Source organism: Brachyhypopomus gauderio, chromosome 4, assembly GCF_052324685.1.
Source record: "Brachyhypopomus gauderio isolate BG-103 chromosome 4, BGAUD_0.2, whole genome shotgun sequence".
NCBI lineage: Eukaryota > Metazoa > Chordata > Actinopteri > Gymnotiformes > Hypopomidae > Brachyhypopomus > Brachyhypopomus gauderio.
In genome coordinates, this window is record NC_135214.1 from 2,270,817 (window position 1) to 2,298,316 (window position 27,500).

General features: G+C 44.6%; 1 protein-coding gene across 1 annotated transcript in view; it reads right to left on the minus strand.

Moving 5' to 3' along the window:
• LOC143511536 (uncharacterized) overlaps positions 1-27,500 on the minus strand; it is a 139,260-nt gene that overhangs the window by 33,313 nt on the left and 78,447 nt on the right. Inside the window, exons 8-23 of the mRNA XM_077001139.1 lie at positions 24,918-25,041; positions 24,152-24,227; positions 22,916-23,070; positions 21,085-21,157; positions 20,258-20,405; positions 20,034-20,101; positions 19,591-19,631; positions 18,902-19,119; positions 18,501-18,679; positions 18,073-18,198; positions 17,010-17,161; positions 15,323-15,391; positions 12,669-12,734; positions 7,212-7,313; positions 3,841-3,894; positions 1,573-1,755 (exon numbers count right to left, since the gene is read on the minus strand). Of these exons, the coding sequence (XP_076857254.1) occupies positions 1,573-1,755; positions 3,841-3,894; positions 7,212-7,313; positions 12,669-12,734; positions 15,323-15,391; positions 17,010-17,161; positions 18,073-18,198; positions 18,501-18,679; positions 18,902-19,119; positions 19,591-19,631; positions 20,034-20,101; positions 20,258-20,405; positions 21,085-21,157; positions 22,916-23,070; positions 24,152-24,227; positions 24,918-25,041 (1,834 nt within the window). The remainder of the gene's footprint in view (positions 1-1,572; positions 1,756-3,840; positions 3,895-7,211; positions 7,314-12,668; positions 12,735-15,322; positions 15,392-17,009; positions 17,162-18,072; positions 18,199-18,500; positions 18,680-18,901; positions 19,120-19,590; positions 19,632-20,033; positions 20,102-20,257; positions 20,406-21,084; positions 21,158-22,915; positions 23,071-24,151; positions 24,228-24,917; positions 25,042-27,500) is intronic.

A 27,500-nucleotide genomic window follows, 5' to 3' on the forward strand; every position in this document is an offset into this window, starting at 1 on the left:
CTACTACTGCTGTGCTAATGAATGATGCCGATATCAACGCTAAAGGCTAAATCTTGAGACAAGTATAAAGAAGGGAAGAAGACTTCAGAATGATCTCGATCTCTCTCTCTCTCTCTCTCTCACACCCACACCCACCCACCCACCCACCCACACACACACACACACACACACACACACACACACACACACACACACACACACACACACACACACACACACGCTAGCCCACATATATAAAAGCACTTGCAGCAATAGTTGCCTTAACATACAAGGCAGACAAAGAAGCAATACTGTATGCTGTGTTCAAATGTGCTGTATAAGGACACAGATCAAGAATCAGTTGATCCCCAATTGAAATTAGCATATTTCTGAGAAATGGCATTTTTAAAAACTGACCCCTGCTGCCAAAACTATACATACTGAAGTCAGTCAGACTAGCTGTGTAATCAGGCCACAAAATACAGATTACTACATTGTTTAGTCTCTAATAACTAAATTATTACTTATTTATCTCTATTATCTGTAGGAAATACAGAAGAAGAAATACACCTGTGGAAATCTTTCATGAGAAAACATTAATATAACTGTAAATTTCCGTGTTTTTGAAAAATTAGGTGATATATTTTAGGTAAGTATAAGGATAAAGGTTTAAACCAGTGATGGGTGGGGTGAACATTGTTGGGGAACGTGTTTTACTGCACCACCCGCTCTTCAGTGCTGATGCTTTTTTTTCACATTTGCAATGCAGATTTGATTTTCAGGAAAGTATTAAACTGTTGTTCATTGTTTCAAGAAAGAACTGACTCATTTTGCACGACACGCTGAACTGGCTGAGGAAAATGGTAAATCATGCAAGTGTGTGTCTGGAGTGTCTGTGACTGAAAAATGACTAAAATATCACACATTTGAACCCAAAGCCGCCTCACAGTGGGCAGATGTGTCTTTAACCTGCTGTCTGCAGCTCAGATAACACAACGCAGGCACATCAAACCATGTTCAAAATGAGAGCGACCGTTTGTAGCGGTAGTTCATCCTTATGTTTGAAGCATTAACACAGTCTCAAACAGAAGGAACGAAGAAACCCCCCAAAGCTTTAAAAGCCTCATTTTTGTGATTCACTCTGAGGTGTTTTTGTCCTTTTTGTTTATTTTATGTTTTGATTTTGTTTGGTCTGTCACAGCAACGCTTTGATCACGTGAACGCGTTGCACTAATTCATGTGGCCACCTGTGACACAGACCTGTTGAGATGGGAATCACAAAAACGCTCGTCTGATATTTCATGTCTTGGCAGGGAAAATGAGGAATAGAAATTGGCACTTAAATAGGCGCTGTGCTTCCTTCATTATCAGGCGATCAAACAGGTGACAGGTCCATTTAAAAGTCACCAATTTCTCCTCGGGAGGACGTTATAAAAGGAAAGCAATCAAAACAGTGGGGACAAAATGTCTTCCACGCACAGTCTTCCTAGCTTCTATCCCCCGACGGTGGGTAAACATGCATTAGATGGTCAGGGTGGGAAGGGGGGGGGGGGGGGGGGGGGGGTACAGGGGTGAGGGAGATCAGGCACACACCTTCAGTGAGGGAGGACACAGGCAAAGAGACCTCCATGCATGCGGCGGACTGGGCCTTGCGGAAGGGTGGCCGGCCGGGTCCCCTGCGGGTGAGGCGAGGCCCCTCGGGCCCCCCCGGGACGCGGGGCCTACCGGGGGGGCAGGCTTGAGAGGTCGGACTAGTGCAATGTCCATTCACATGATCTGTAACAACGGGCATAGCATTAGCACGGAACCGAGGTTAGGAAACTGAGTTAAGGAGAGAGAGGGAGAGAGAGAGAGAGAGAGAGAGAGAGAGAGAGAGAGAGAGAGAGAGAGAGAGAGAGAGAGAGAGAGAGAGGGTTAGAGAGAGAGAGACAGAAAGTGTTTGTGTGAGAGGGGAAAGAATGGAAGAATGAAGAATGAAAATGTGTGTGTGTGAGAGAAAGAAAGATGAAAGATTAAAAAAGTGAAAATATCACAAAAGCAAATAGAAGGATAGTCCAAGCAGAGAAGACAGTGGAGAGGAGAACAAGCAAGATCATTCAGCAGAACCAGGCGTTTAACTGGAACGTGTCATCCTCACTCAGACTCTCTATGTCAACCGGGTAAAAGACAGACACACTTCAGAAATATTCCAGCCTGATTTTGCTGGTGAAGAAAGCCTGGATAGGCCCAGTGTTATTTTACCAGAGAACACTGGATCATGTCTTAATCTGGCTATACAGCCTCAGCACAACAGGAAAAGGAAGTGCTGTATCTGCATTAAGAGGTGTGTACCTGAACTTGAAGCAGCTCGTTAAAATGTCTGAATCGGCTTGTTATTAAACGGCACGCATGGAATGGCTGTAGGCCAAGATGAAATCACTGATAAACCTTAAGATCTTAAAATAAAGCCCTTGCTCTGTGCCCTCTGGGCTTTGTTAAGGGCAGCTGAGGAGAAGGAAGCCCACAGTCACAGCCAAGTCCGCCGGCGTCTGCTCGTCTGTTTCTCCTGGCCTGCATCCAGCATCTGGACAGTGGAGGCTCAGGCTAAGCTTATGGATGAGGAGGTTGCAGTGTTAGCACCCTCGAGGGGAAATGGAGAGTTGGACTATATAGTTGGATACACACACACACACACACACACACACACACACACACACACACACACACACACACATTACACAAACACACACACACACACACACACACACACACACACACACACACACACACACACACACACATTACACAAACACATGCACTTTTATTCATATGACCTTTTACCAAAGACATATATTCATTCAGGTCCCAGGACATTTTTTTCATAGCTGAAACCAACATCTCCATTCATTCTCACACACACTGGTGTATTCTGTTCTTTCCCTTCCCACAATGCTCTGTGTTTTCATATTACACATTAATCTAACATCAATAGTTTGCTTCATCTACAGTAATTCCATTCAGTTCCCATTACTGACCATTTTGTAATGCATGTAAACCTCTGAGCATTACTTCACATTTTGATATGATCTCAGCTCAAACAAAAGGCCTTGATTTGTCAGACTATTCTTCCTCTGCAGTGAGAATGAAACCTCCTGAAAAAAGTGACTTCACACTGAGACTGGCATAGCAATGGGAGGAGGCGGGCAGCCTTCGGAAATAACTGTGCGTAAGATTCACCCTAAGCATGGGAGAAAGACCAGACAGGACGGAGAATAGAAAGAGAAATAGAGATTCTGTCATTTTGAGAAGATAGAAGGATGGTCCAATCACAATGAAGCAAGACCGTTTGCACACAGGGAATGGTCCAAGTCAGTGCATGACAGTTCAGAGATAGAAGACGGTCCAATCACAATGGAGCAAGCTTTTGTTTAGTCAGAAAATGGTCCAGTAGGGTTAAAGCATGGTAATTTTGAGATATAGAATGACCCAATTAGGATGGAGCAAGGCCCTTTAGAAGTAAAGAATGAACCAATAGCGATAGAGCGAGAGCGAGTTTTCAGAGTAACACTTCAAGTAAAGAATGAGTATGAGGTACAACCACCTTTGTAAACACTTTGTAAAATGTACGCAGATAAAAAATAAAACAACAACAACAATGACAAAGATTCCAAAAAACGCACACAGAAATGTAAGCACAGGGGCTTCTGCCAATCAATTGTCTTGCCAGATGAGCGTGAATTAAATGAGTGTGAAAAAAGCAGTCACAAATGAACCAAAGTTCCTCTTGCATGATTTCAGTCACAGCGTGAAGAGAGAAGGCGATGAGTCAGAGGGAGGAAGAAAATAAACCAAACAAAACCGCTCGCTTTCGGCCTACCGTACCAAGATCAGTCTTAAGATCAGTGGGTAGACTTAACTTTCTGCCTGGTCCCTTTACTGAAACAAAAGAAACAGGAAAGAAGGGGCAATTAATCCATTAAGCAAAACCAAAATCAAACAAAACAAAAAACACAACGCAATTGAAAAAATACAAAAGGGATGTAGGGGTACGGAAATAAGAAGTAAGAACATAAGGCCAATGGGAGTTGGATGTTTGTAGAGGTGTCAGGAATCCCACGTGCAGCACTGAACATTCTTCATGCCAATACATGCCAAGGAATATTCAAGGCACAGTATACTGCGCTCTACTGTACTACACACACAGACACACACACAACCACTGTTAGCATCACATAGATTTACTGCAGTCATATAAACTTGGAGTATTTTTTAAAATAATTTTAAGCATGGCTAAGGTTTATTTGTGATATTAAAAAGAAACTGTGATTACTGAGCTACATGGATGTAGTAATTACGTCCTGAATATCCAATCAGGATTTCCTGTGAGCTGGAGGTACTGCGACAATACGAGGACATATGAACAGATACACACACACACACACACAACCGCACACACTTACTTTTCAAAGTGAGGTTAACAAAAAATGTTAAAAGGCAACATTTGGCAAGGCTTGGTGTGGTGGTTATCCCAGGTGCCTCACACCTCTGGTGGTCCTGGTTTGATTCCAACACTAGTTGCTCTCTGTGTGAGGTGGACTGATGTCTCTAAATTGGCTGTGTGTGTGTGTGCATGGGTGTCCTGTGATGGACTGGTGTCCTGTGTGCAGAAGGACACCCCTAACTTGTGTCCTGTGATTCTAGGAAAGGCTCTGGTTCACCAAGTCTCTGAACTGGATTGAGTGTTTCAGAAGATTAACAAACTTACATTTTCAAAGTACTGCAAAGGTTTTGAAACAAATTGCTAAATACTATTTATCTGCCCAATATAACATCAGTAATATTAAATCAATAAATATATATTGAAAGTTTATTGGTAGAAGCTTCTTCCAAACTATTTAAAATACAAAGTCCTTCACATTTTCCCATCAGAGGTTTTTGACAGGAAAATCATGTCTTAACCAATGATCACATAAAGATATATCTGCAATCCCAGATTTCATATCTAGTCATAAACTATTAATCTGTTAAAAGCATGACACATAATCTTCCAAAGTTATCTGAAACGTTAAATCTCACATTAAACATTAAAGTCTTTTATCACTGGCAAGTTGTAAAAAGCCTCACAAACGCCTCCCTTCACAACCTAATCCCATATGTTCATAAACCACATTGGCTTCACACGCAGAGCAGCTGATGTTGAACATAATGTCAGTGGTACCGTCAGGAGCCCCGAGGTAACTGTACTCTCTCCACCACTCTTGTGAAGGACACGGAGACGAGCAGAGGCTCGGACGTGAGCGCTCCTTGTGCGTGGCGTGAAGGAAGCTGCTTCTCTGTGCAGCGGTAATTGAACATTCTGCAATCACCAACTGCACCTTGCAGGTGGAGTCCCTCCCAGTCCTTCTGCTGGTGCTGATAAGCACCTCTCCGAGTCCCAGCGCCCTGCTCCTCCTCCACCCACACCGAGCCCTGGGGCACGGTGGAGCACGCACATGTGCCGCGGGTGGAGAACTCTCGGAGTTAACGGCTTTCAAGTCTCTGCATTTGTGTCTGCGCATGCTGTGAATATATATCTGCGTATACAGTCGGTTGCAGACGTCTGGACATGATCTCCACGGCGTCTGGTGACCTGCCAGACCTGCGCTGTCTGAGTTGTGTCTGTTTCACTGCGGCAGAATTTCGGGAATAGCTGAACTGGTTAGCACATGGTGGTTAGCTTCTGCAAAACCCCTAGAATCCCTTAGCCCTTAAAATCTTCTCTGATGCCGACTCAAAAGGGAGGAAGGGCAATTTGGGCGCCGTTTTTGGAAGATTCATCGAGGGATTGTTCACCGTCACACTGCACTGCAATTTCCATGAATTACTGACGCGATTGTGTTCTTTTCACCCTGCACACTCTTCCGCTCCTGCACAGATACGATGTCCCTCCTTAGTGTCGGCACAAATACTGGTGACTCCAGAAACATTAAAAGGATTTTTACATTGAGGATTATGAATTTTATTTCCAACTCAGGATCGTGTGCGATGAGTTTGTCTATTTTTGGTAACCGTATCTGCCACACTGCACAGTGCAGTGTTCTGCATTTTGACTCTGCGTTGAAAGTAAGGAACCCAGCTGAGAGCCAGTGCCATGTTTCAACAACTATCTCCTTTTATAAACGATCACAGTGGTTTGGAGTTTGGTCCCATGTCAGTGGATGCACTTTTACAAGTAGAAAGGTAACATAACAAACACTTAGCCATTCTCTCCTGCATGCCGTGGAAGACACAGCCTCAGGGGCCTTGTGCATTTACCCAGTGTTTGCTCACCAATAAGCTTAAATGTCAAATGAGGTAATGCCTGGCACTACCAGACATACAGCTGATTAGCAACATTGTCATGCGTTCAAGCTAGAGACATAAGAAAATTAGCTAAATATTGGAAGATTAGACAGAAATGACCTTAAATCTCAAGACTTAAATTTAAACGACATTGGCATTTCTGTCTGTCTTAGGGTAGTGGTGAAGTTGTAGTGGGAGGTTTAGCAGGAAGTGTTCAGGTCAGCCATGGGATGATCGGAGGGCTGCTAAGGTTAAGGTCCCACTTGCTACTGCAATGAGCTGCCCAGTTCCAGTTCATTTCAAAGCTTAATTAGCTGCAAAAAGTCATTCCAGCACAGGCAAGCTGCAAAACAAGGTGCATGACAAGAACTTCTTGGACACACACACACACACACACACACACACGCACGCACACACGCACACACGGAAGCATGGAAGAAGCGTGGTGCTCACAGAAAGGCAGGAGAATGAGAGGGGCTTCCAGAAACGATCCCAAGATGTGTAAAACAACAGCTCTTACGTACTTTCTCCATTCTCCCTCTCTACCTCTCTGTCAGCTCCAATGTAGTGGATCACACAGAGGCATATGAAAGCTGTTCTCACGATCTCTTGTCGCTCATCTCAAACACACACGCACACACACACACACACACACACACACAAACGCTCCCAGCCTGTCTCTCCCTCTGCCTCAGTAGAGTGCACACCATGTGCACTGTGATGCCCACTCTCACGCACACACCACCTCGGCATTGTGGGATGGAGGCGTACTGGGCAGCTACTCACGGGTAGGCGAGAAGCACTATGAATGCACCATGAATGCAAGGTTACTCCTACGGCAGCATGCTCCTAACCCCTCCCACCACCCCCCACCCATGACCCCTGCGACCCCCCCCGGACGGCGAAGCTGGACCACGCGGTGCGGATCTTACCATTGTCCAGCATGTAAAAGACCGGACTGTAATGGCTGGCGCGCAGGTTACATGCCGGCTCCGGTGTGCCCCGGGGATCGGTGTGGGCAGAGGAGCAGGGTACTGGGAATCAGACAGGCACACCACAAACACGCACATACACAACAAACCGCACATCAGAGCTCGCAAGCACAGGGCCCCCCCACCCGTTCAAACCGTCCTGCTTAGACCAGTTCTGAAAAGCAACACAGCTTGCAAAACCAGCGACATTATAAGTAACGCGAGACTTTTCAAAAAGCCAGCAAAGACTCCCGTCGAAACTGACAACAGAGAAACAGCTAAAACTACGAATAGCTAAAACAACCTTTTCATCATGCAGGGAAAAGCAATTGTTTAAATTTGAGCTAAAAACAAATGCAGTTGATTCTATGCAGAAAGCACTTCTTCAAAGGGTCCCTCTCCCTGTAGCGTTCTGAAACCTGATCTGTCCCTGATTCCCTCATAAAGATGAATAAAGAAAGGGATATATAACTAAATAAATAAACATGGCTTTTGGGGGGGTGCCACTGGTTCTAATGGTCATATCAAGATTTCCCATAAAAATGGCAACAAAAAAAGTGAGAGACTTTAAGGGTGCAGGGCTGTTAAAGTATGGAGTGATTTTTGTTTCAATAGTTCCACAAAAGCAAAAGTAAATCCAAGAACAGAAAGTAAATGTTATGAATGCAAAACAGAAAAATATATATCAAAAGTATATATATTTTATATAATTGGTTATTTGAAACTTATTTTCGTTTGCATTTTGACAAGTTTTTGGTTCCATTGTTTTTGTTTTTTTGGATTTTCCCAGTAAGGTCTTTTGCTTCTGGAATCTCTCTTTGCTTCTGGTTCGTTTTTTGCTTCTGACTTTTGGAACACATTTCACGTGTGGGAGGGTCTTAGATGAAGGCGTTCCTTTGCAATCTCCATTGGTCACTGATTTCGGACTGACACGGAGCTCTGAGACCGCCTCTGGGACCAAGCCACGCCCACCCCACCAGCCTCCCAGCGTTTTCAAACATGGCGGAACGCGGTGGTTCTGTTTCACAGCAGCATGTAAACTAAGTTTTACCATAAAAGTTTATACAAAGGTTATAATTAATTGCTAAATGGTCTGTAGATATTGCAAATGTATATATATATAAATAACACTTTCTGCTCTTGGATTTACTTTTGCTTTTGTGGAACTATTGAAACAAAAATCACACCATATTAAAGGCTGTTAAAGGCACAGCACCTATTTAGAGTAGTTTGGTATTTTGAGATACTTTAATGTTTTTGTTTTGGTTTGGTTTAGCTTGACTGAAATGTCTACAACACAGGTTCTTTTGGGAGAACATGGTAATATCAAAAAGCAAATATCTAATCCACAGTCATACCAAATATGGCTACTGGGTTTGAGTGCTTTTTTATTTGCACCACAGGGAACAAGTTAGTCTGACAAGAAGGGCATTGGGACACTTCACCCTGTCTCCTCATATACTCTCATTCATTTCCAAATCTTCCTTGAGATTTTTGCTGGAACATTCTTGTTCTAAATATACTCCAGTGGGACACAGCTAATAGCTGACATTTCAGGTTATTAGCCAATTCACAGAGTGCTGGAGTCAACACAGGGTCATAGCGACCCACCTCAGCAGTACTGCAAGAATAAAGAGAGAAAAAAAAGAGAGAATGACCTCACAAATGACCCAATTCAATGACATCACAAACAGCCCAATTCAACGACCTCACAAACAACACAAGGCAATGACCTCACAAACAACACAACACAAAGACAGACTAGTAAGCACAGAGACAGTGAGAGGACTTCAAAGAGAAGATGAAGATGATGAAGGTCTGAGAGACCTGAAAGAGAGTGAGAGAAAGAGAAAGGGTGAAAGAAAGAGAGCAAGTGAGTGAGAGAGAGAGACAGAGAGAGAGAAACCGTGGAGATGAAATAATCTGATGACACAAAGAGTATGGGTGAAATACAGATAAATGTCACAAAAGGAAAATGTGAAACCTTTTTCTTAATAAGAAGAACCTTTAAATGAACACCTACCCAAAGGGTTTAACATCACTAGTAATTAGGGAGAAACAGTTAGTCAACACTAACAAAGAGTTAGTGTTATGTAATACAAATACCCGTATGTATATATATATATATATATACACACACACCATATACCTATAAACATGGTAGACTGTTCCTTTTGTGGCATTTATCTGTATTTTACCCATGCTCATGTCATCTGATTATTTCACCTCCACGGTTTCTGCTTTTTCCTTCTCTCTCTCTCTCTGTCACTCACTTGCCATTTTACTTCTATACTCATATATTTGTGTACTCATATTACAAATTTTAACATCTCATTTGTATATATATATTTCTGAGTGGCATGAACAGTTTTAGTCTTGGCACTGCCTGTAAATGATCACCAAAGTAATAATGAAGGCGTTTCCCCCACATAGATGAAGCAGCAGTATTGTCAAAGGGAATTATGACTGTAACTCTTTCAGAAGCTCAGACAGGCATGTGCACACATGTTGCTGGCGTGAGAGACCCAGACAGTAGCCCATCCTCTTCTTCATATATAATTCATCGTCACTGGCCAGGGGCTACTGGCAAAAGCACATATCTAAAAGCTGAGACAGAAATAAAGCAGAAAAACATAAACAATATCACAGCATCATGAAATATTCATGGGAAATGGTAGCCCCTCTCGGATCTGCCATGGTCAACTTCCTGTTGAAAAAAATAACAAATAAGGTGGTGTGTACACAGCTTCAGCTGTAAGTCATTTTTTGAAACACCCCCCCCCCCCCCCCCCCCCAGGACACACACACACACACACACACACACACACACACACACACACACACACACACACACACACACAGTTGCCAGGTCATCACATCAGAGCAGTCCAGACAAATGTGCCCAAAAAATGTGCTAACATGAGACTGTGACATTTACTCTGCCCCCTCTCCAGTCACGCCAGTCAAATGATTGGCTGTTTCTTATTCGCTACTCTAGGAAACGTTATTTATGCGCATAATTAGGGTTGCACCAATAGTATTGGAGATATGTGGAATTGAACTGCTCCTCTCAAAGTTCTCCTTCACACTTTCCTTTTCTTTCTATGTAGTGCATCAGCTGCACTACAGTGTTGGGGTGAAGTTCCCCAGCTGTGAACAGAAGGCTGAATACTGACTACCTTTGTCATAATGTAGCTGAATTCACACTACAACTGTCACCCCATAGCTGCATCCTGACTACAGTCATACTTACAGTCATACTGTAAGTGAACCTGGACCATCGCTAAGACACAAACATGAATCTACAGCACCGCCTCTGAAGATGTCAGAGATAAATGAATCTCTCTCATGCAAACTCACAACATACACACACACAAACGCATGTGCTCACACAAACAAAGAAAGCACTGACAATATTTAAAGCCAAATAATTGCAGATAAACAATTTATGCTGTCTCTGTCACTTGCGCACACACACACACACACACACACACACACACACACACACACACACACACACACACACACACACACACACACACACACACACACACACACAGCTTTAGCTGCAGGCTACAGTGCCCTACTAGCGTCCTAGGTGTCCCTTGTCATTCGGTTTTCAAACTGCACTGAATACAGAGAGAAAATACAACAAAGCCATGACTTCTACAAAGCATTTGGCATCTACAAAGCGAGAGAGATAGAGAGAGACAGAGGAGGGGGGGAGAAAGGAGAGAGAACAAACACACGTAAAACAGGTACCTAATTGACTAAGGTGACTGCCAATTTTCTTGACACTGGGACTCTTTCTTTGAAACTAACCAGAGTTGCACATACGCACACAGAACAGGATACAAGAGAGTGAGGACACATGAGAGAGACTGGAATGTGGACAGTGAGGACAAATGAGAGAGACTGGAATGTGGACAGTGAGGACAAATGAGAGAGACTGGAATGAAGACCGTGAGGACACATGAGAGAGACAGGAATGTGGACAGTAAGGACACGAGAGAGACAGGAATGTGGACAGTGAGGACAAATGAGAGAGAATGGAATGTGGACAGTGAGGACAAATGAGAGAGACTGGAATGAGGACACATGAGAGAGACAGGAATGAGGACAGTGAGGACACATGAGAGAGACAGGAATGAGGACAGTGAGGACACACGAGAGAGACAGGAATGAGGACAGTGAGGACACATGAGAGAGACTGGAATGAGGACAGTGAGGACACATGAGAGAGACTGTAATGAAGACAGTGAGGACACATGAGAGAGACTGGAATGTGGACAGTGAGGACAAATGAGAGAGACTGGAATGAGGACACATGAGAGAGACAGGAATGAGGACAGTGAGGACACATGAGAGAGACAGGAATGAGGACAGTGAGGACACATGAGAGAGACAGGAATGAAGACAGTGAGGACACATGAGAGAGACAGGAATGTGGACAGTAAGGACACGAGAGAGACAGGAATGTGGACAGTGAGGACAAATGAGAGAGACTGGAATGTGGACAGTGAGGACAAATGAGAGAGACTGGAATGAGGACACATGAGAGAGACAGGAATGAGGACAGTGAGGACACATGAGAGAGACAGGAATGAGGACAGTGAGGACACATGAGAGAGACTGTAATGAAGACAGTGAGGACACATGAGAGAGACTGGAATGTGGACAGTGAGCACAAATGAGAGAGACTGGAATGAGGACACATGAGAGAGACAGGAATGAGGACACATGAGAGAGACAGGAATGAAGACAGTGAGGACACATGAGAGAGACAGGAATGTGGACAGTAAGGACACGAGAGATACAGGAATGTGGACAGTGAGGACAAATGAGAGAGACAGGAATGAGGACAGTGAAGTTGGAACGGAAGAGCATGAAAAAGCTGAAAATGCAGGAGGGAAAAAGGAACAGCTGGAAGCTTCCGGTGATCTGGTGCTACGAAAGAGGAAGAAAGAAATGACATAGGTGACGCACGCACGCACGCACTGTCCTGATACCGTACACTCAGCGGGGCGTGGCGGCGTGAGATGGGTGTGGCTTTAGAGCGTCGCGATAAGCGGATGTGGCAGGGTGGGTGAACAGTTTCCCCTTTTTGCGATCTGAGCATATTTGGGTTTTGAGTGCACAGCCAGCTTGGTGAAAATGTTGTAATAAATTGAGTAAAGAATTAGATGAAACAGACCTCCTGCTGTTTGGAGCCATGGCAGGTGGCCTGTTCTCTGTCACAGCCTGTTTTAGCGTAAGTGCATATCACCTCTGGGGCATGGTGATCTTTATGGTAGATGCTGTCTCTTAATTGTCCATTAGTTGAAACGTTCTGCGTACGATGAGTGGTTATATGTGGGTGTGGTTTGCACAAGGGTGTATGTTAATGAGGGGGGAGTGGCTACCAGGGGGTGTGGTTACCTGAGGTAGGTGACTTGCTCCTCTCCAGGTCCAGAGATACCTGGTTATCGGACAGTTCCGTAAGGCCTGCCGCATCCAATCAGAAAGCAAAGGAAGTGGGAAACAGCAGGGGAAAGCAGACAAAAAATAACCACTTTGTCCAGAATAAACACACAGTATCAGATATAACCATGACAACCCCAGCAAGGGCCGCAGTGTGATGTGCTTTTCGTTATTCTGGAGGAAATAGGGATTATTTTGTTTTGACTTCTGACATTTTTATTCCTTTCCAACATAAAAAACACTGTGCCTTAAAGGAGACTGTAAAAATAGGACCCATCACGTCTCACTCTAAGTGCTACAATAGTAATACAGGTTGGCCACTGGCGTTAACTGTATAGGACCCATCACGTCTCACTCTAAGTGCTACAATAGTAATACAGGTTGGCCACTGGCGTTAACTGTATGGGACCCATCACGTCTCACTCTAAGTGCTACAATAGTAATACAGGTTGGCCACTGGCGTTAACTGTATGGGACCCATCACGTCTCACTCTAAGTGCTACAATAGTAATACAGGTTGGCCACTGGCGTTAACTGTATGGGACCCATCACGTCTCACTCTAAGTGCTTCAATAGTAATACAGGTTGGCCACTGGCGTTAACTGTATAGGACCCATCACGTCTCACTCTAAGTGCTACAATAGTAATACAGGTTGGCCACTGGCGTTAACTGTATGGGACCCATCACGTCTCACTCTAAGTGCTACAATAGTAATACAGGTTGGCCACTGGCGTTAACTGTATAGGACCCATCACGTCTCACTCTAAGTGCTACAATAGTAATACAGGTTGGCCACTGGCGTTAACTGTATAGGACCCATCACGTCTCACTCTAAGTGCTACAATAGTAATACAGGTTGGCCACTGGCATTACCTGTATAGGACCCATCACGTCTCACTCTAAGTGCTACAATAGTAATACAGGTTGGCCACTGGCGTTAACTGTATAGGACCCATCACGTCTCACTCTAAGTGCTACAATAGTAATACAGGTTGGCCACTGGCGTTAACTGTATAGGACCCATCACGTCTCACTCTAAGTGCTACAATAGTAATACAGGTTGGCCACTGGCGTTAACTGTATAGGACCCATCACGTCTCACTCTAAGTGCTACAATAGTAATACAGGTTGGCCACTGGCGTTAACTGTATAGGACCCATCACGTCTCACTCTAAGTGCTACAATAGTAATACAGGTTGGCCACTGGCGTTAACTGTGTGTACAGTTCTGCCGAGTCACTAAAAGCAATGAAGAATAAGCACTCCAGAAATAGCTCAGCACAGCCACATCATAGATGGAACAGTGTGTGTGTGTGTGTGTGTGTGTGTGTGTGTGTGTGTGTGTGTGTGTGTGTGTGTATGTGTGTGTGGGCTGATGTGTGGATGGGTGGGTGTATTAATGTGTAAGTGTGCATGCGCATGTATGTGTACGTGTGTGTGTGTGTGTTGCGTTTATGTATGTGAATAAACATTTTTATTGATCACACTCTAAGCTCCATCTGCAGAAATATGATGAGGCATGCACTGCAGTGACATTAATCACTTAATGTGTTCGTGTGTGTGTGTGTGTGTGTGTGTGTGTGTGTGTGTGTGTGTCCTCAGAGACTGAGAGAGAAAGACAGGAAAAGTGAGATGGAGAACGTCCTGTAGAGAGGGAATACTTTTATAGTGCTAATGCTTGAATTAATGCATGGGTTTATAATAACATCATACTCCATGCACCTGTATGCAGTGCAAGCCTCATTTGGTCACAAACACCAAAAGCAACCCCCCCCCCCCCCCCCTCCATCAGGGTGGGGGAGAAGGTCTTCTTTAACCAATCTTAGGAGCATGCATACTGACCAAGACAACAAACCAAATCTCTTCACCCAGAAGCTTTTAACTTCATTTTCTGACAGTCGTAAAGCTACTTTTCGAAGTGTTCATTCAGGGGCTCTGCAAATTATAATGGAATTAATTATCCTGTTGAAAAACCTCAAGCCTACAAGAACCTTCAAGCCCCTTTAAGTGGAAGAAAAACTCAATCAAGTGAGAAATTAAGTGTTTTTGAGTTAGTGATTCTGAGTTAGTGTTTCAGAGCTTTACTACTGTCAGCGAGAGCTACAGGGCAAACAGAGCCCAAATGCTATTGAACTGTTTTTTTTTGTTTTTGTTTTTTAATTTCTGAATAATATGTAGATTGCCTAAAGAAATTTTGACTCCAGATTGGTTCTCAAACAAACACAAACCAAGCCAAATGCTCAGCAAAGAAAACAGGAAATGATTGGATGGTTGGCATTCTTTGTCTATATGTACCATAACAACTGTAAGATTCATAATCAAATTAATACAACAGCTAGGATTCTCTGACTCAGCCTGCAACAGCATGGTTGTGTCTCTATGCCCACTCAAAACTGGAATGTTTGCAAAGGAATTAATCATTATGGCGTAAATAAAAATTTAGTTATCATCCAAGCATTTCTCCAAGTTCACACACGCCCTCCCCCACACACAGATACCCACCTTTGTCCATTTTGACAACATACCCACCCTCAATCCCCAACACTCCCTCCACCACCACCACCCACACCACCCGTTCACCCACCCACTCAGCGGTTACTGCGGTGACTTACTCTGGTAGGAGGTACGGATCCGTTTCTTTGAATCGGAATAAAAGTTAGACAGGCCACGCATGCAAAACTCTGCAATAGCGCCCCATGCCCAAACACCGCCACCCACGAGAGAGAGAGAGGAGAGAGAGAGAGAGGGAGGGAGGGAGAAGGAGAGAGAGGGTTGGGGTAGAGGAAGGAAGGAAAGGAGAGAAAAACATAAGAGGCTCCTAGTGAAAAAGAGGAGTGTGACTGCTATCTCGACTAGAGCAAGTTCACTGTGCAGGGAGTGGGAGAAGGAGAGAAGGAAAAGCTAAGGGACCGTGAAACGGAAGGAGAAAAGGAAAAGCTAAGGGACCGTGAAACGGAAGGAGAGAAGGAAAAGCTAAGGGACCGTGAAACGGAAGGAGAAAAGGAAAAGCTAAGGGACCGTGAAACGGAAGGAGAGAAGGAAAAGCTAAGGGACCGTGAAACGGAAGGCGCAAAAGCAGCGTGCACCTTTCACAGAGGATGAAAAGAAACACGGGGAGACAAAACGCTGACCCTGACTCCGCACAACCGAGAGAGCGCTGTACAGACAGGAAAGATCCGCATCGCCAGACTCCTCTCTACCGTATCAATATTAAAACAATCATTAAGAAAACAAAAAAAAAAGAAAATTAAACAAATACAGTTAATATTAAAAATGGGGAAATCAAACCCTTGTGTGTCCAGAAGAAAATATGTGCTAGTGTGTCCATAACAGAACATGTTTTAGACTATGTTTTAGTTTATGCTGACTCACAGTTACATATGGAGGTACAGACAGCTATAAGGGCAGTGAGTTGTACATGATGAAGAGAAGGAAAAATGGAACGATCTTTTCTTTTCCCTGATCTGCTACAAGGTTAAACCTGCCCTCCCTTTTTTATTTACTCTTCACTGTGTCTGTGTTTTCTCTTTCTTTGTAAATCGTTCCTCTGACCGAAAAGCGGAGTGTGTAGGTGAGTGCTAAACCATCCGCCCTCCCTCCCTTACATAAGCGGACGATCAAAACCACCAGTCGTCTGGCCTGAGTGAGCCTCCCGCCCCCCTCCCGCATGCAGGCTCCGCCCCCCATGCAGCCCCCGCCCCCTCGCCTTCCAGAGGTGCTACAGCCCGATCGAGGCGGAAGGCGGCCGAGGACGGAGCGAGGACGATTATCGTGACTCCTAACCGGGTCTGGGTGTCCTGTCTCTGCCACAGAGCCTGGGAAACTGCATTGTGGGTGTAGCCTTGTGCGTAATGGGGGCTGGGGCAGGCAGGGGGCGGGGCAAGGGGGGGGGGGGCGGAAGCGCAGAGGCTGGGTAGCTCTTCGTGTTAGCAGAAGTGCGTGTTTATGACAGTAGAGGCTGTCGGCCCCGTGGTGCTCAAACAAAGGCCAACAGCGGAACAGAGGTGACAGAGACGGTCATCATGCATAGAATGCAAAACCCATAAATGCAGCCTGTCACATGCAGTCAGGGCGAATGGGAGAGTGTTTGTGAGAGTGCATGTGAATCGTGTGGGTGTGTGATGGAGAGACAGAGAGAGGAAAAGAGAGAGAGAGAGACAGAGAGAGAGACAGGAAGATTGACAGGAAGCATAGAGACAAGAGCAGAAGAGACAATGTGTGCAAGTTGCTACATATGTTTGATCCTAATGGCGTATGTAGTGACTGTGAGTGCATGTGTGTGTGTGTGTGTGTGTGTACCTGATGTAGACTGGCGGTTCTTGCGGGGAGAGCGGGTGAGGCGTTGGAACGGGTCCACTGAGCCGTACAGTTCCACAGTAGTCATGCAGAGGAGCACGGTTTTCTGCAGGTAGTCCACTACAACCAGGCCATTACAGTTACCTAGAGCCAACCTAGAGCCACACACACACACACACACACGCACACACACACACAAACACACACAAACACACACAACAGTCATCAGTGCACATCAGAGTCCAGATAGATATGCCCAAAAAAATGTGCTAACATGTGACAGTCACACCACTCTCCAGTCATGCCAGTAAAACGTTTGTCTCTTTCCCATTCGCTACTCTAGGAAACATTTATGCGCATAATTAGGGCTGCACCAATGGTACTGGGGGTACTCTGTCCAGCACCATACATCATGTACTTGCATTATGCCGATGGTGAAGTGTGATTTTACGAGTCCAGACGAGCAGGCGGCCGCGTCCAGCTCACGGTGCTGTGAGGACAGCAGCAGGAATGTCTGCTGTGTGGAATTATTTTCCAATTTTCCATTTCAGTGAGCTCAGAAATGAGGAGCGGCTGAAAGCTGAACAGCTGCGGTGTGATGCTAGCGACGTTCTCTCCCACCACGAGCACCACCAGCTTCAGATGTGACACACGCTATCAACTCATTATCAAGAGGGCGGAGCTTGGTACCGGATAATTAAAAGGTCACACTCTAGGTCACAGTCTTAAAGCAGCTGCCATTGGCTGCTATAAATTATAATTATTTTTATTTTTTTCCCCTGGATTTTTCCTGACGTACCTATTACAAGCTATTTGCTTCTTTGCTCGAGTTTATTTTACAAATGTGTTATACTGTTATGGCTGAGAATGTTAAGGTCAAGCATGAAATTTCTATATGACGTGAGTGTGGACCATTTGAAAGATTATACCAGACCGCAGCTGTAATTTTGCTTTTGATGTGGACTTACAACGATTCACAAATGGGACCAGTTTTCCTGATGAAAATGACTTCAGAGAAACACAGAAACAGACACTCATTGGGTGAGACATGATAGGGAATACTCACAGGCCATAGGCGGAGTTTAAATCCAGGCTGGTGATTTGTTGAGGTGGCTCTCCGTCAACCCATAGCAACTGCACCACAAGCTCTGCCTGGTAACCAGGGGGAATCCGTATCACGCGGTCTTTTACCCTGAGAGAAGAACATTAATTGTAATGGCAAAACACAGAAAAGGTGCCGTCTCATTCACCACGCCTGCTGCTCGACCAACAGAAGACGATACTGTTTAAATTCTCCAGTAGGAGCGGCAGGGTTGGTCCGACTTCTCAGTAATTCCTTCAGCGTGGTCTTCGCGTCGACAGACACAGACGCCGTCGCACAAATGCAGACGCAGTCACGCAGACATGGCCTATTCGGTACCCTTAGAAACAGGAAAGCCGCAGACCTGTGTCCCTGGCGGTGGTGGGGGGGTGGGGGGCGTGTCTGGCACTCACTTGAGGCAGGGGATGCTGTCCCGCACGCTGTCCCGCACGCTGTCCGGCGTGGTGCTGCGCGGGCTGGGGGGTTGCGGCTGGGGCGAGTGGCCCCCGGCGTCCATTAGACACACCGTGTTCTCTGTGTCTGACGGAGAGATCACGTCCTCCATGTCACACTGTAGCCGCACCTCCAGGGACTGGGGGTGGAGGACAGACAGGCCAATCACACACACACACACACACACACACACACACACACACACACACATAGTAGTGGTGCCATGCAAGCAACAGATATACCAGGTAACTCAGAATGACTTCAGAATCTCTCTCTCTCTCTCTCTCTCTCTCACACACACACACACACACACACACACACACACACACAAGGGTTCCCCCGTGCATGTGGCTGGAATCACCGTGATGGCGGTGTTGGCATCGTGCTTGCTGAAGCGGTACAGGATGACGTGGGCACTGATGCCCACCACGCAGAAGACACGGCTCTGTGGGCACCAGCTGACCATCTGCACGGCGTACGGGTCCTCCTCCACCAGCTCGGCGCCGCGGCCCGTCTCTCCGCCCTTCGGCTTCTCGAACACCTTCGACGTCTTCAACTTGTACAGCATCTGCAGAGTGACTGGCAGGCATGGAGGCGTTCAGCTGTTAGTTCTTTATAAACACGTCGCCACGCCGGTAGCAAGACAGCGATACCGCGCCGAGTGAGGTCTCGGAGTTAGCCGAACGTCTCCTACATCTCAGAAGTATGTTGAACGTGCAGAATTAATTCAAAATACTTCAAACAGAAATCGTTGGATTCTTTTAATCTTGGGATTTGCACAGTCTGACGCCTTAGGCTTGTAAGGCTAACAATAAAGGTTTAAAACGCTCTTAGTGGCAAGCATTTTGTGGCTTAGCAGTCTTCTGCTACTCATAAAGAGTTGACTCCTTGGAGATCGATGACATGCAAGGCTGAGAAAAATGTGAGCCCCTGTAATCGCTGTGTAAGTTTTTGTGAAGAGGGACAATCTTAAAAGGCTCAGCATGAAGTGCCAGTGCCAGGCTCCGAAACAAAAGTGGCGATGGACATTTAAAGGGTAAGTGCACTTACTGGCTGTAGCGTCCCAAAACTTGATCGACCCGTCTGCATGTCTGCTCAAAGGCAACAAAGGAGAGGGACAAAAAGTGAATAACTGAGTGCATTTCGTAGAAAAGGGGATGACGGCAAAAAATTGGTAGAGAGACATAGAGATAGAGAAGAAAAGGCAGAGAAAGAGAGAGAGAGAGATAGAGTGTAAGGGAATGAGAGAGCACGCAGCATGGGTGGTCGATATTACTATTGAATTAAAGTTGCGAATTCTGATCCATTTACCAATAGAAGGGAGGGGGGGCACTTTTGAGACTCTATTGACTTAATGTGAAAACAAGCTAAATCTATAGACAGTTTGAAAAATGCTTCCCTTGACCAGGGAGATACTGTTTGGGTGGCCAGCCTGATTCCCAGTTTAACAGTACTTAGAAAACCGAACACAAAGTGAGGCAATGATCCTGTACCCCGTGATGATGATCTCTGGATACGTCTGGGAACCGACGTTCCACGTGCCGCCACTCACTGGCCACTCCTGTCAAACAAACAAACAAACCAGGAGCACTTTAGTAATCATCAAGCGCATCGGCCTTCAAACGCTGCTCCCCCGCTGCTCTGGAATAAAGAGAAACGCGTCAGCCACGGCTATGCAATTACAGTACAAAAGCAGCGTGGCGACAGAAACACCCACTTTGTGGCTGTAGCCGGTCTTTTTGTGCTTGGCTCCTATGGAGTAGAGGATGGGGATGATGTCGGGGGGACAGTCGGCGAAGTAAGCCGTGCACGTGACCGGAGACTCGTGGATGTCCATGGGGTATGCGTTCTCAAAGATGGGGAAACTTGGAAGGAGAAAAGTGGAAAAAAAAAAGATACAGTTCGAAAGTTACAACCCGCGATTTAAGACGGGAATTTCACAGCGCTGGAAGACGTTCTGGCACTCTGAGAAGATGTTGGGCATATATTATCCTCCTAAACTTCATATAGCTCTGATTTCTAACATCAACTATTTTACCTCCCCATAGAATTTATTGCTGCCACTTAGAATACGAGGCACCTGAAAGCTATGTAATCTTGAGAGAATATTTAGCTTCCTTAAATCAAAATGGTGTCACGGATTTCTGCTTCTGGCTTCAAAAGAGCAACTGACAAACTTAGTTTGAGGTGAAAGGTCCTGCCAAGGAAAATGGCTACAAACTTTTTAACTGTCATTTGCAGCGGAAGAATGAAAAACGAAGTGCTTTGCCTCAGGGACCGTTGATTTCAAAGAACAGAATCAAGGAAGCGTTGAAAGCTGAGGACATTTTCAGATGTGGACTCTTATGCTGTGCTGTACAGTAAGTGGCCTTGCACCAAAGTAAAGACTCATCTTAAACAGGGTCTCCAGAGATACGAGGTCTACGTGAAACGGAGTGTGTGGAGAAGTCCTTGTCTCTGTCTCAACTATTATTAATACAATCACATACAGTGCATGAAATGAGTCGTGTGTTTGTCTATTTGTCTGTGTTTAGATGTTCTTACTTGCTTTGTGTAAGATCCACCACAATGAAGTCCTTCTCCAGCAGAACGACTACAGCATACGGTTCCTGTACCTCTGTAGGCAACACGGCATAGTGTGAGCTGCTGAGCACCATCCAGTTCCAACACACCACTAACACGCTCAGTGGAACAATGCAGACTCCTTAGGCCTACTGGTTAGGCTCACTTCCCAGGCAGGTTTCCTGACGGATTGTGATTGGTTAGTCAGGTTTCTTAGGTGGAGTTCTCAGACGGGCTTCTGTGGAAACCGCTATGCCTGGTTTCTTTGGTTAATTGTTTAGGCAGGTTTCTTAGTCTAAGTGCTGGGGCAGGTTTCTTAGGTAGGTTTCCCCAGACTCATTTCACAGGCAGGAGTTTTAGGGGTACGTTAAGCACCACTTCATCTACAGTGTGAGTCAGAAAGGAGATCGACTCACATTAGAGGATGAGCCAGCTTTATCAGATACCCGAGACCGAATTATGAATCACACTCCATCTCCTTTACATTTCCAGACTTTATCATCTGGTTGCTTCGCAGAAAAAGTTAATAAATGATTAAAACAAAATGGTTCAGTTCAACAGTGAAGCTAGTTTGCTGTTTTATTCGTATGTGTGAGCGTGCATGTATGCAACAGAGAGAAACAGAGATAACTGTCCTCTCAAGTAATGACAGCCAGCGTAGAAAACCCCTGCTGCATAATCATTATCTATTATTGTTCAGTGCACAGTATTGATGTTAATACTAATGACGCAGACATGAGTTTCTTGTTAATTTAAGGCCATGGTCTGAATTTAATATGAGAGGTTGAAGAGTGTGTCTGTGTGTGTGTGTGCATGTGTGTGTGTGTGTGAGTGAGACAGAAAGAGAGAAAGAGAGAGAGAGAGAGGGCCGTTTAAGGTCTTCTTCATTTTAACTCAGCCTCCATCTGTTATTAAGCACATGCAAGTTTGTGTGAATGAGTATTAATCTCCTTTCAGTCTCCAAAAGTGAATTAACATTGTTTATTCTCCTATTCCCAACCAAATTACTATTCAGCGGCACACACAGATTCAGATATTCTCATATATATATATATATATATATATATATATATATATATATATATATATATATATATATATATATATATGTATGTGTGTGTGTGTGTGTGTGTGTGTGTGTGTGTGTGTACACACTGGGATTCATATTTGAGGTTTGTTAGCCACACTGTGTAACATCTTTGCTGTGAATCACAGATTAGTCATGTACTCCACTGCAGCACTGTCTTTTAATGTTCTTCTGGTTTGGAATGAATGTGAACCACTTTTAGCAATACCACTGTGTCATTGCCAGGTGTCCAGTGAACCTGCTGCGTTAAGGTAAACATCAGTAACACGTGCCATGTTAATTTTAACAACTACAATGATCAGAACAACCATAGAATCATAGAAGAAGGACCATGAGAAAGAGAAAGAGATGGAACATTTCTAGAGAATGTTAGTAGACTTCACAAGCAACAACAGCAAAGACACCAAAAGGTATTTTTTACTTACTCTTTTCAGAGTAATACGTATTATAGCCAGTGTCACCCCATTACTGTTTATCCCACTGACCTTTAATATAGTTCATTAAACTTTAGAATCTAGAACAAAGTATTTCAAATAGGATAAAGGCTAAAAATAGAAACAAACTTTGCTGAAATCAATTAAATTAGGATGGATCTACTCAGGACGTATCAGATGTAATTACTCCAGAGACACAGAGGAGACAGCTCTGAGCTACACTGTGTGTGTGTGTGTGTGTGTGTGTGTGTGTGTGTGTGTGTGTATGTGTGTGTGTGTGTGTGTGAGTTACCGTTGAGATAGGGGGTCTCACAAAGGACGAGGAACTCAACTATAGGATGGTCCATCTCCAGCACTGTGATTGCTTTGCCGTGCATGATGGTCAGAGTGGGTCGCCTACCTGCCTTATCATAAGACAGACCCCCAGAGAAGATGACAAAAGACTCGCTGTTCAAGAAGAGAGAGAGAGAGAGAGAGAGAGAGAGAGAGAGAGTCAGACATAGACAGAGTCAGTGACAGAGTGAGAGCAAGGGAAACAGAGAGAGAGAGAGAGAGAGAGAAAGGGTGAGAGGGAGAAGGAGAGAGAAAGAGCGAGAGAAAGACAGTCAGAGTGAAAGAAAGATTAGAAGACAGACAGATAGAGACAGCGTAGACAGAGAAAGGTTAAAAGGGCACAATAAGTATTCCTCTTTATGATTTGGTTACATTTACTGCGTGGCTAATGCAGATGTCTCGTGAAGTGACTGGAGGAAGACTTCATTATGCGCTGGGGGCGGCCCGTGTGGTAAGCTGTCCGTTGTGAGAATGTGTCTTTGACTGTCATGGTGTTTATGGGCGTGACTGACAGCGCTACCACATCAAACTTACAGCAACAGACGCCAGCTTGAATGTGCCGCTTGAAATGCAAACCACCGCCAATTGAAATTCCCTCCCCTAATAACCACCATGAAACAGAACCCCCTTCCCCAGTTACACTCTGTGTGCCCCATCAGGCCACAAGCTGAATATCTGCACGAGGAAGCAATCGCAGAACCAGCCTTTAGGACCTTGAATTTGTCCCATTAAATGACAGTCAACAAAGTCATTCCCTCTATAATTACTATCCATCTGCTCAACATGGCCATAAATTCAACTCATAAAGTTGCTTCATACCACAAGCGTGACACTTCACACATGTGCGGGTTCAGGGATGTGTGCTGCTCACGTGTCTTTAACAGTTCACTGGCACTGAAATTACTGCCTCTCTTTTATAGGTGGTGTTTTTTAAAGAGGCAGAACAAGCTCAATGTAATCTGATAAAGAAACATGAATTAATAAATCCCATAGTGACAAAACATCAGTTTGCATGATTTTTCGGTTTCATAATGGCATCCCTATGTGTGAAGCTTATGAAGTAGTGACTTATGATTGCTTAGTACCTAAACAATGCTTGTGAATGTGTGTGTGTGTGTGTGTGTGTGTGTGTGTGTGTGTGTGTGTGTGTGTGTGTGTGTGTGTGTGTGTGTGTGTGTGTGTGTGTGTGCGTTACCTGTTTCTGCAGGTCTTGTATTCCACTTTAAGAATCGGTTTGCATGATTCTTTTCTGCCATCTCTCTGAGATTTACCTGTAACAGTCAGGGAGTCAGAGGGCAAAGAGGAAGAGGTTAAAGAGAGAAAAGAAAAGACAAACAGATCTTCACACACACACGTCTCACACACACACACACACACACACACACACAGACATGCACGCACACATGCACGTGCTCTATTCATCGGGACAAGCTCTGATCAGTGTCTTTTATAAACAGATAGTTATGGGCCATCCATATAGCCACTCCAGATCCATACATTATTAGAGTATGACTCATGTGTGAGCCAGGTCAGAGCTCTCTCCAAGTCTGTGTGTGTGTATGTGTGATTGTGTGTGTGTGAAAGTGTGTGTGTGTTCCTAGTGTGTATTCAATCTCTAAATGAATGAGACATCATTGGGGGTGAACTTACTAGCCTGCTGACTCATTCAGTTGTCCAGCTAATCAAATTCAACATTATATTAAAAAGAGAAATAAAACCTACAAATGGGCTTTCATGAGGGCTTGAATTATGACTAGAACAAAGGTAACACAGCCAGTCAAATTCAAATTATGAGATCACAGGATTGGAAACCACAGAGAAATAATGTAATAAAAACAGTAAGAATCTTACATTACCAAAACACATGAGCAGATGTCAATTTGGCTGTAACTGATTCACTATAAGCCCTGTCAGATTTTTAAAAATGGAAAGAAAGCAAGCCTGTGAGAATCAGGTCTCACCATGAGGGAAGGTGACCTGGTAGGGCTTGGCTGTGTTTCTCAGGCTCCATAGGGTCAGACTCCCGTCTGAGTGACTGCACATGAATTGACGACCCTCGTGATGCCAACTCACAGAGTGAACTGCCTGGGAGCCAGAGAAAGAAAGGGAGAGAGAGAGAGAGGGATAGAGAAAGAGAGAGAGAGAGGGAGAGAGAGAGAGAGAGAGGGAGAGAGAGGGAAGCAGGAGAGTGAATGAGTGGGACATTAAATAAATGTAATACATTATGTCATACAGTATATTTGTTATGGCCCTTTTAGAAAGAGGCTGAATTAAAGAACAAAATAATAATAGAAAAATATCTGCTTCTGCTGTGAGGTAAACATAAACAAAGCACTCGAGACTGGGAGAAACCAGAGAAGAAACAAACTCTCGTTATGCACACACACAAACACACACACACACACACACCATTAGGGTGACAGGAAGAAAGATAGGCAGAGATGGTGGATAAGGGAAAGTGAGCACGTATGAGATGTTAAAAGACTCAAAATGCCAACAAGTCAACAAGTAATATGACATGAGGGGCAAGAAAGACAAACAAGTAAACATTCACAAAACGGGACGCAGATATTACAGAGCAGAACCAGACGCAGCACAGCTCTCTGGGCCTGTCTCAGCTTTGAAAGAGAAAACGTTTCTAATTATACTGCCGTCAAATCTCCTTTAAAATGCCTTGAGCTCATTCACCCTCGGGTATATCAAAGTCAAAAATTGGAATGTGAACTTAGTGATTTTGAAAATGTTTGACAATGAGAGTGTGTTCACTGGTGGGAGTAATTGTGAGGAACTGGTGCTTTGTATTTTGAAGTATGTCACGTATATGAAACACTGGGACTGAGAGAAACACCGACCAAGCGTCCTCAAAAGTTAAAGTTAAAATGAATAAACAGCTGACTATACAGGTATGACACAAGAATGCACAGTATGTGAATTATTTTCTACACATGAGGGAGAAATACCTTAACCTATGTAAACCCGGGTCTTGTATTTTCTTGTATATGATCGTTAAATACAGTAAACTTTTCATACTTTTCAGTTCTTCTTCGCACCTACCAGTTCGTTTTGTCCTGCTTGGTGCTAAATTGAATTCCGTATTTGACCGCACATCCATGGAGGTATCTGTGGAGGAATATCCACCTAGCTGGTGTTTTGTTTTTTTTATTGGGTATATGTGTGAATTCCCAGTTAGGATGTTCTGAGCTTTACTGTCCTCTCAGGAAGGAGATCTAGAGAACCACCAGTGCTCGGTTTGATGGCTACAGAAACAGTTGTGTTGCTTGGAGATCCCACAGGGCTTGTGCAGAAGAGCTCAATCGCTATTTCTGGCAGTCAGGGAGAGCTCGGACGTTCTCCACTCACCTTAGGACCGGCACCATGAATTCAAAGCCATCCTTCAGAAGTAATACAAGAGTACAAGCAGGAGTCTTGAAAGGCCTGAAGTGTGTACAACCACAAGCGCAAAAGCGCCAGTGTCACTGGAGGCCCAGAGATGGAAAGATCAGGTCATCTTCTTCACTTCTTCTCCTCTCCCATCTCAAACCTATTTTTAGGAATCTTCTGTATCTCTTTGGTCTCCCAGACCGGAGCTGGCCTACCGAATGAAAGGATAAAGGATGGGCAAACTAAACTCTCTTCAGTCACACGTTGCATTCCAGACAGACATGCTCTCTTTGAGACCGTCTGAAAAAGATGACGTACCACTTTCACGAACTTTCACTGCGGATTCTGCTGGTGCCACAGCACACGTAAAGGCAGATGTATGCAAACTACCTCACAGCCTATACAGGAGCGGTGGGGTTAAACGTGGATGCCCCTCTGAAGCACAGACAGCCCCAGTGTCTCCCGCCCTTCTGTCTGTGTCAGCACACTTTAGGTCTTTGTCTCTACTTATCCCACAGGGTCCTCATTTCTTTTCACTGCTCATAGAAACGCGAGCTCCAGCTAAGTGCTCTGACATCTTCCCAAGCTGCCATGAAAACTGTCATGTCATCTGCATAATGTGATAAGGGAGACATTTCTGTCACAGAAATGTCTGCTTGGTCTCTTTTTACCCAGTGTAATCTAATCTCAGCCACAGTAGACATTGGAACATTGCAGGTAAGCAGCTAATTTGACAAAATTTTCTGCTTTCTTGACAAAATGACCAAATCACTAAGTTTCCATATCAATTTCAGGATTTCTGCAAACAATTTACCTCAGTATCCTAAATTAGTCATGTTTCTCCCCTCATGAAAAGCCAGTGGTCTTCGACCACATGAACATGTACCAGCTCTTTGGCCAGACAAGTGACTAGAGTCATCATCGTCCATTACAATGTCAAAATTAGTGTCCCACTTCACATAGCCTGTAGCCACACACCAGCTGTGGCAGATGCAATTGGAGATTAGCTGTGCTTTTTTTAAGTTTTCCTTTTAATCTCCTGCAGGGCTAGCAGCAGTCTAGTTTCCAGACATCATGAGGTCTACGGTGACGTCTGGATCAGGCAGAGTTCCTCTCTGGAAATGATGCAATGAAAAATAATATGAAGAATAAGATTAATAAGA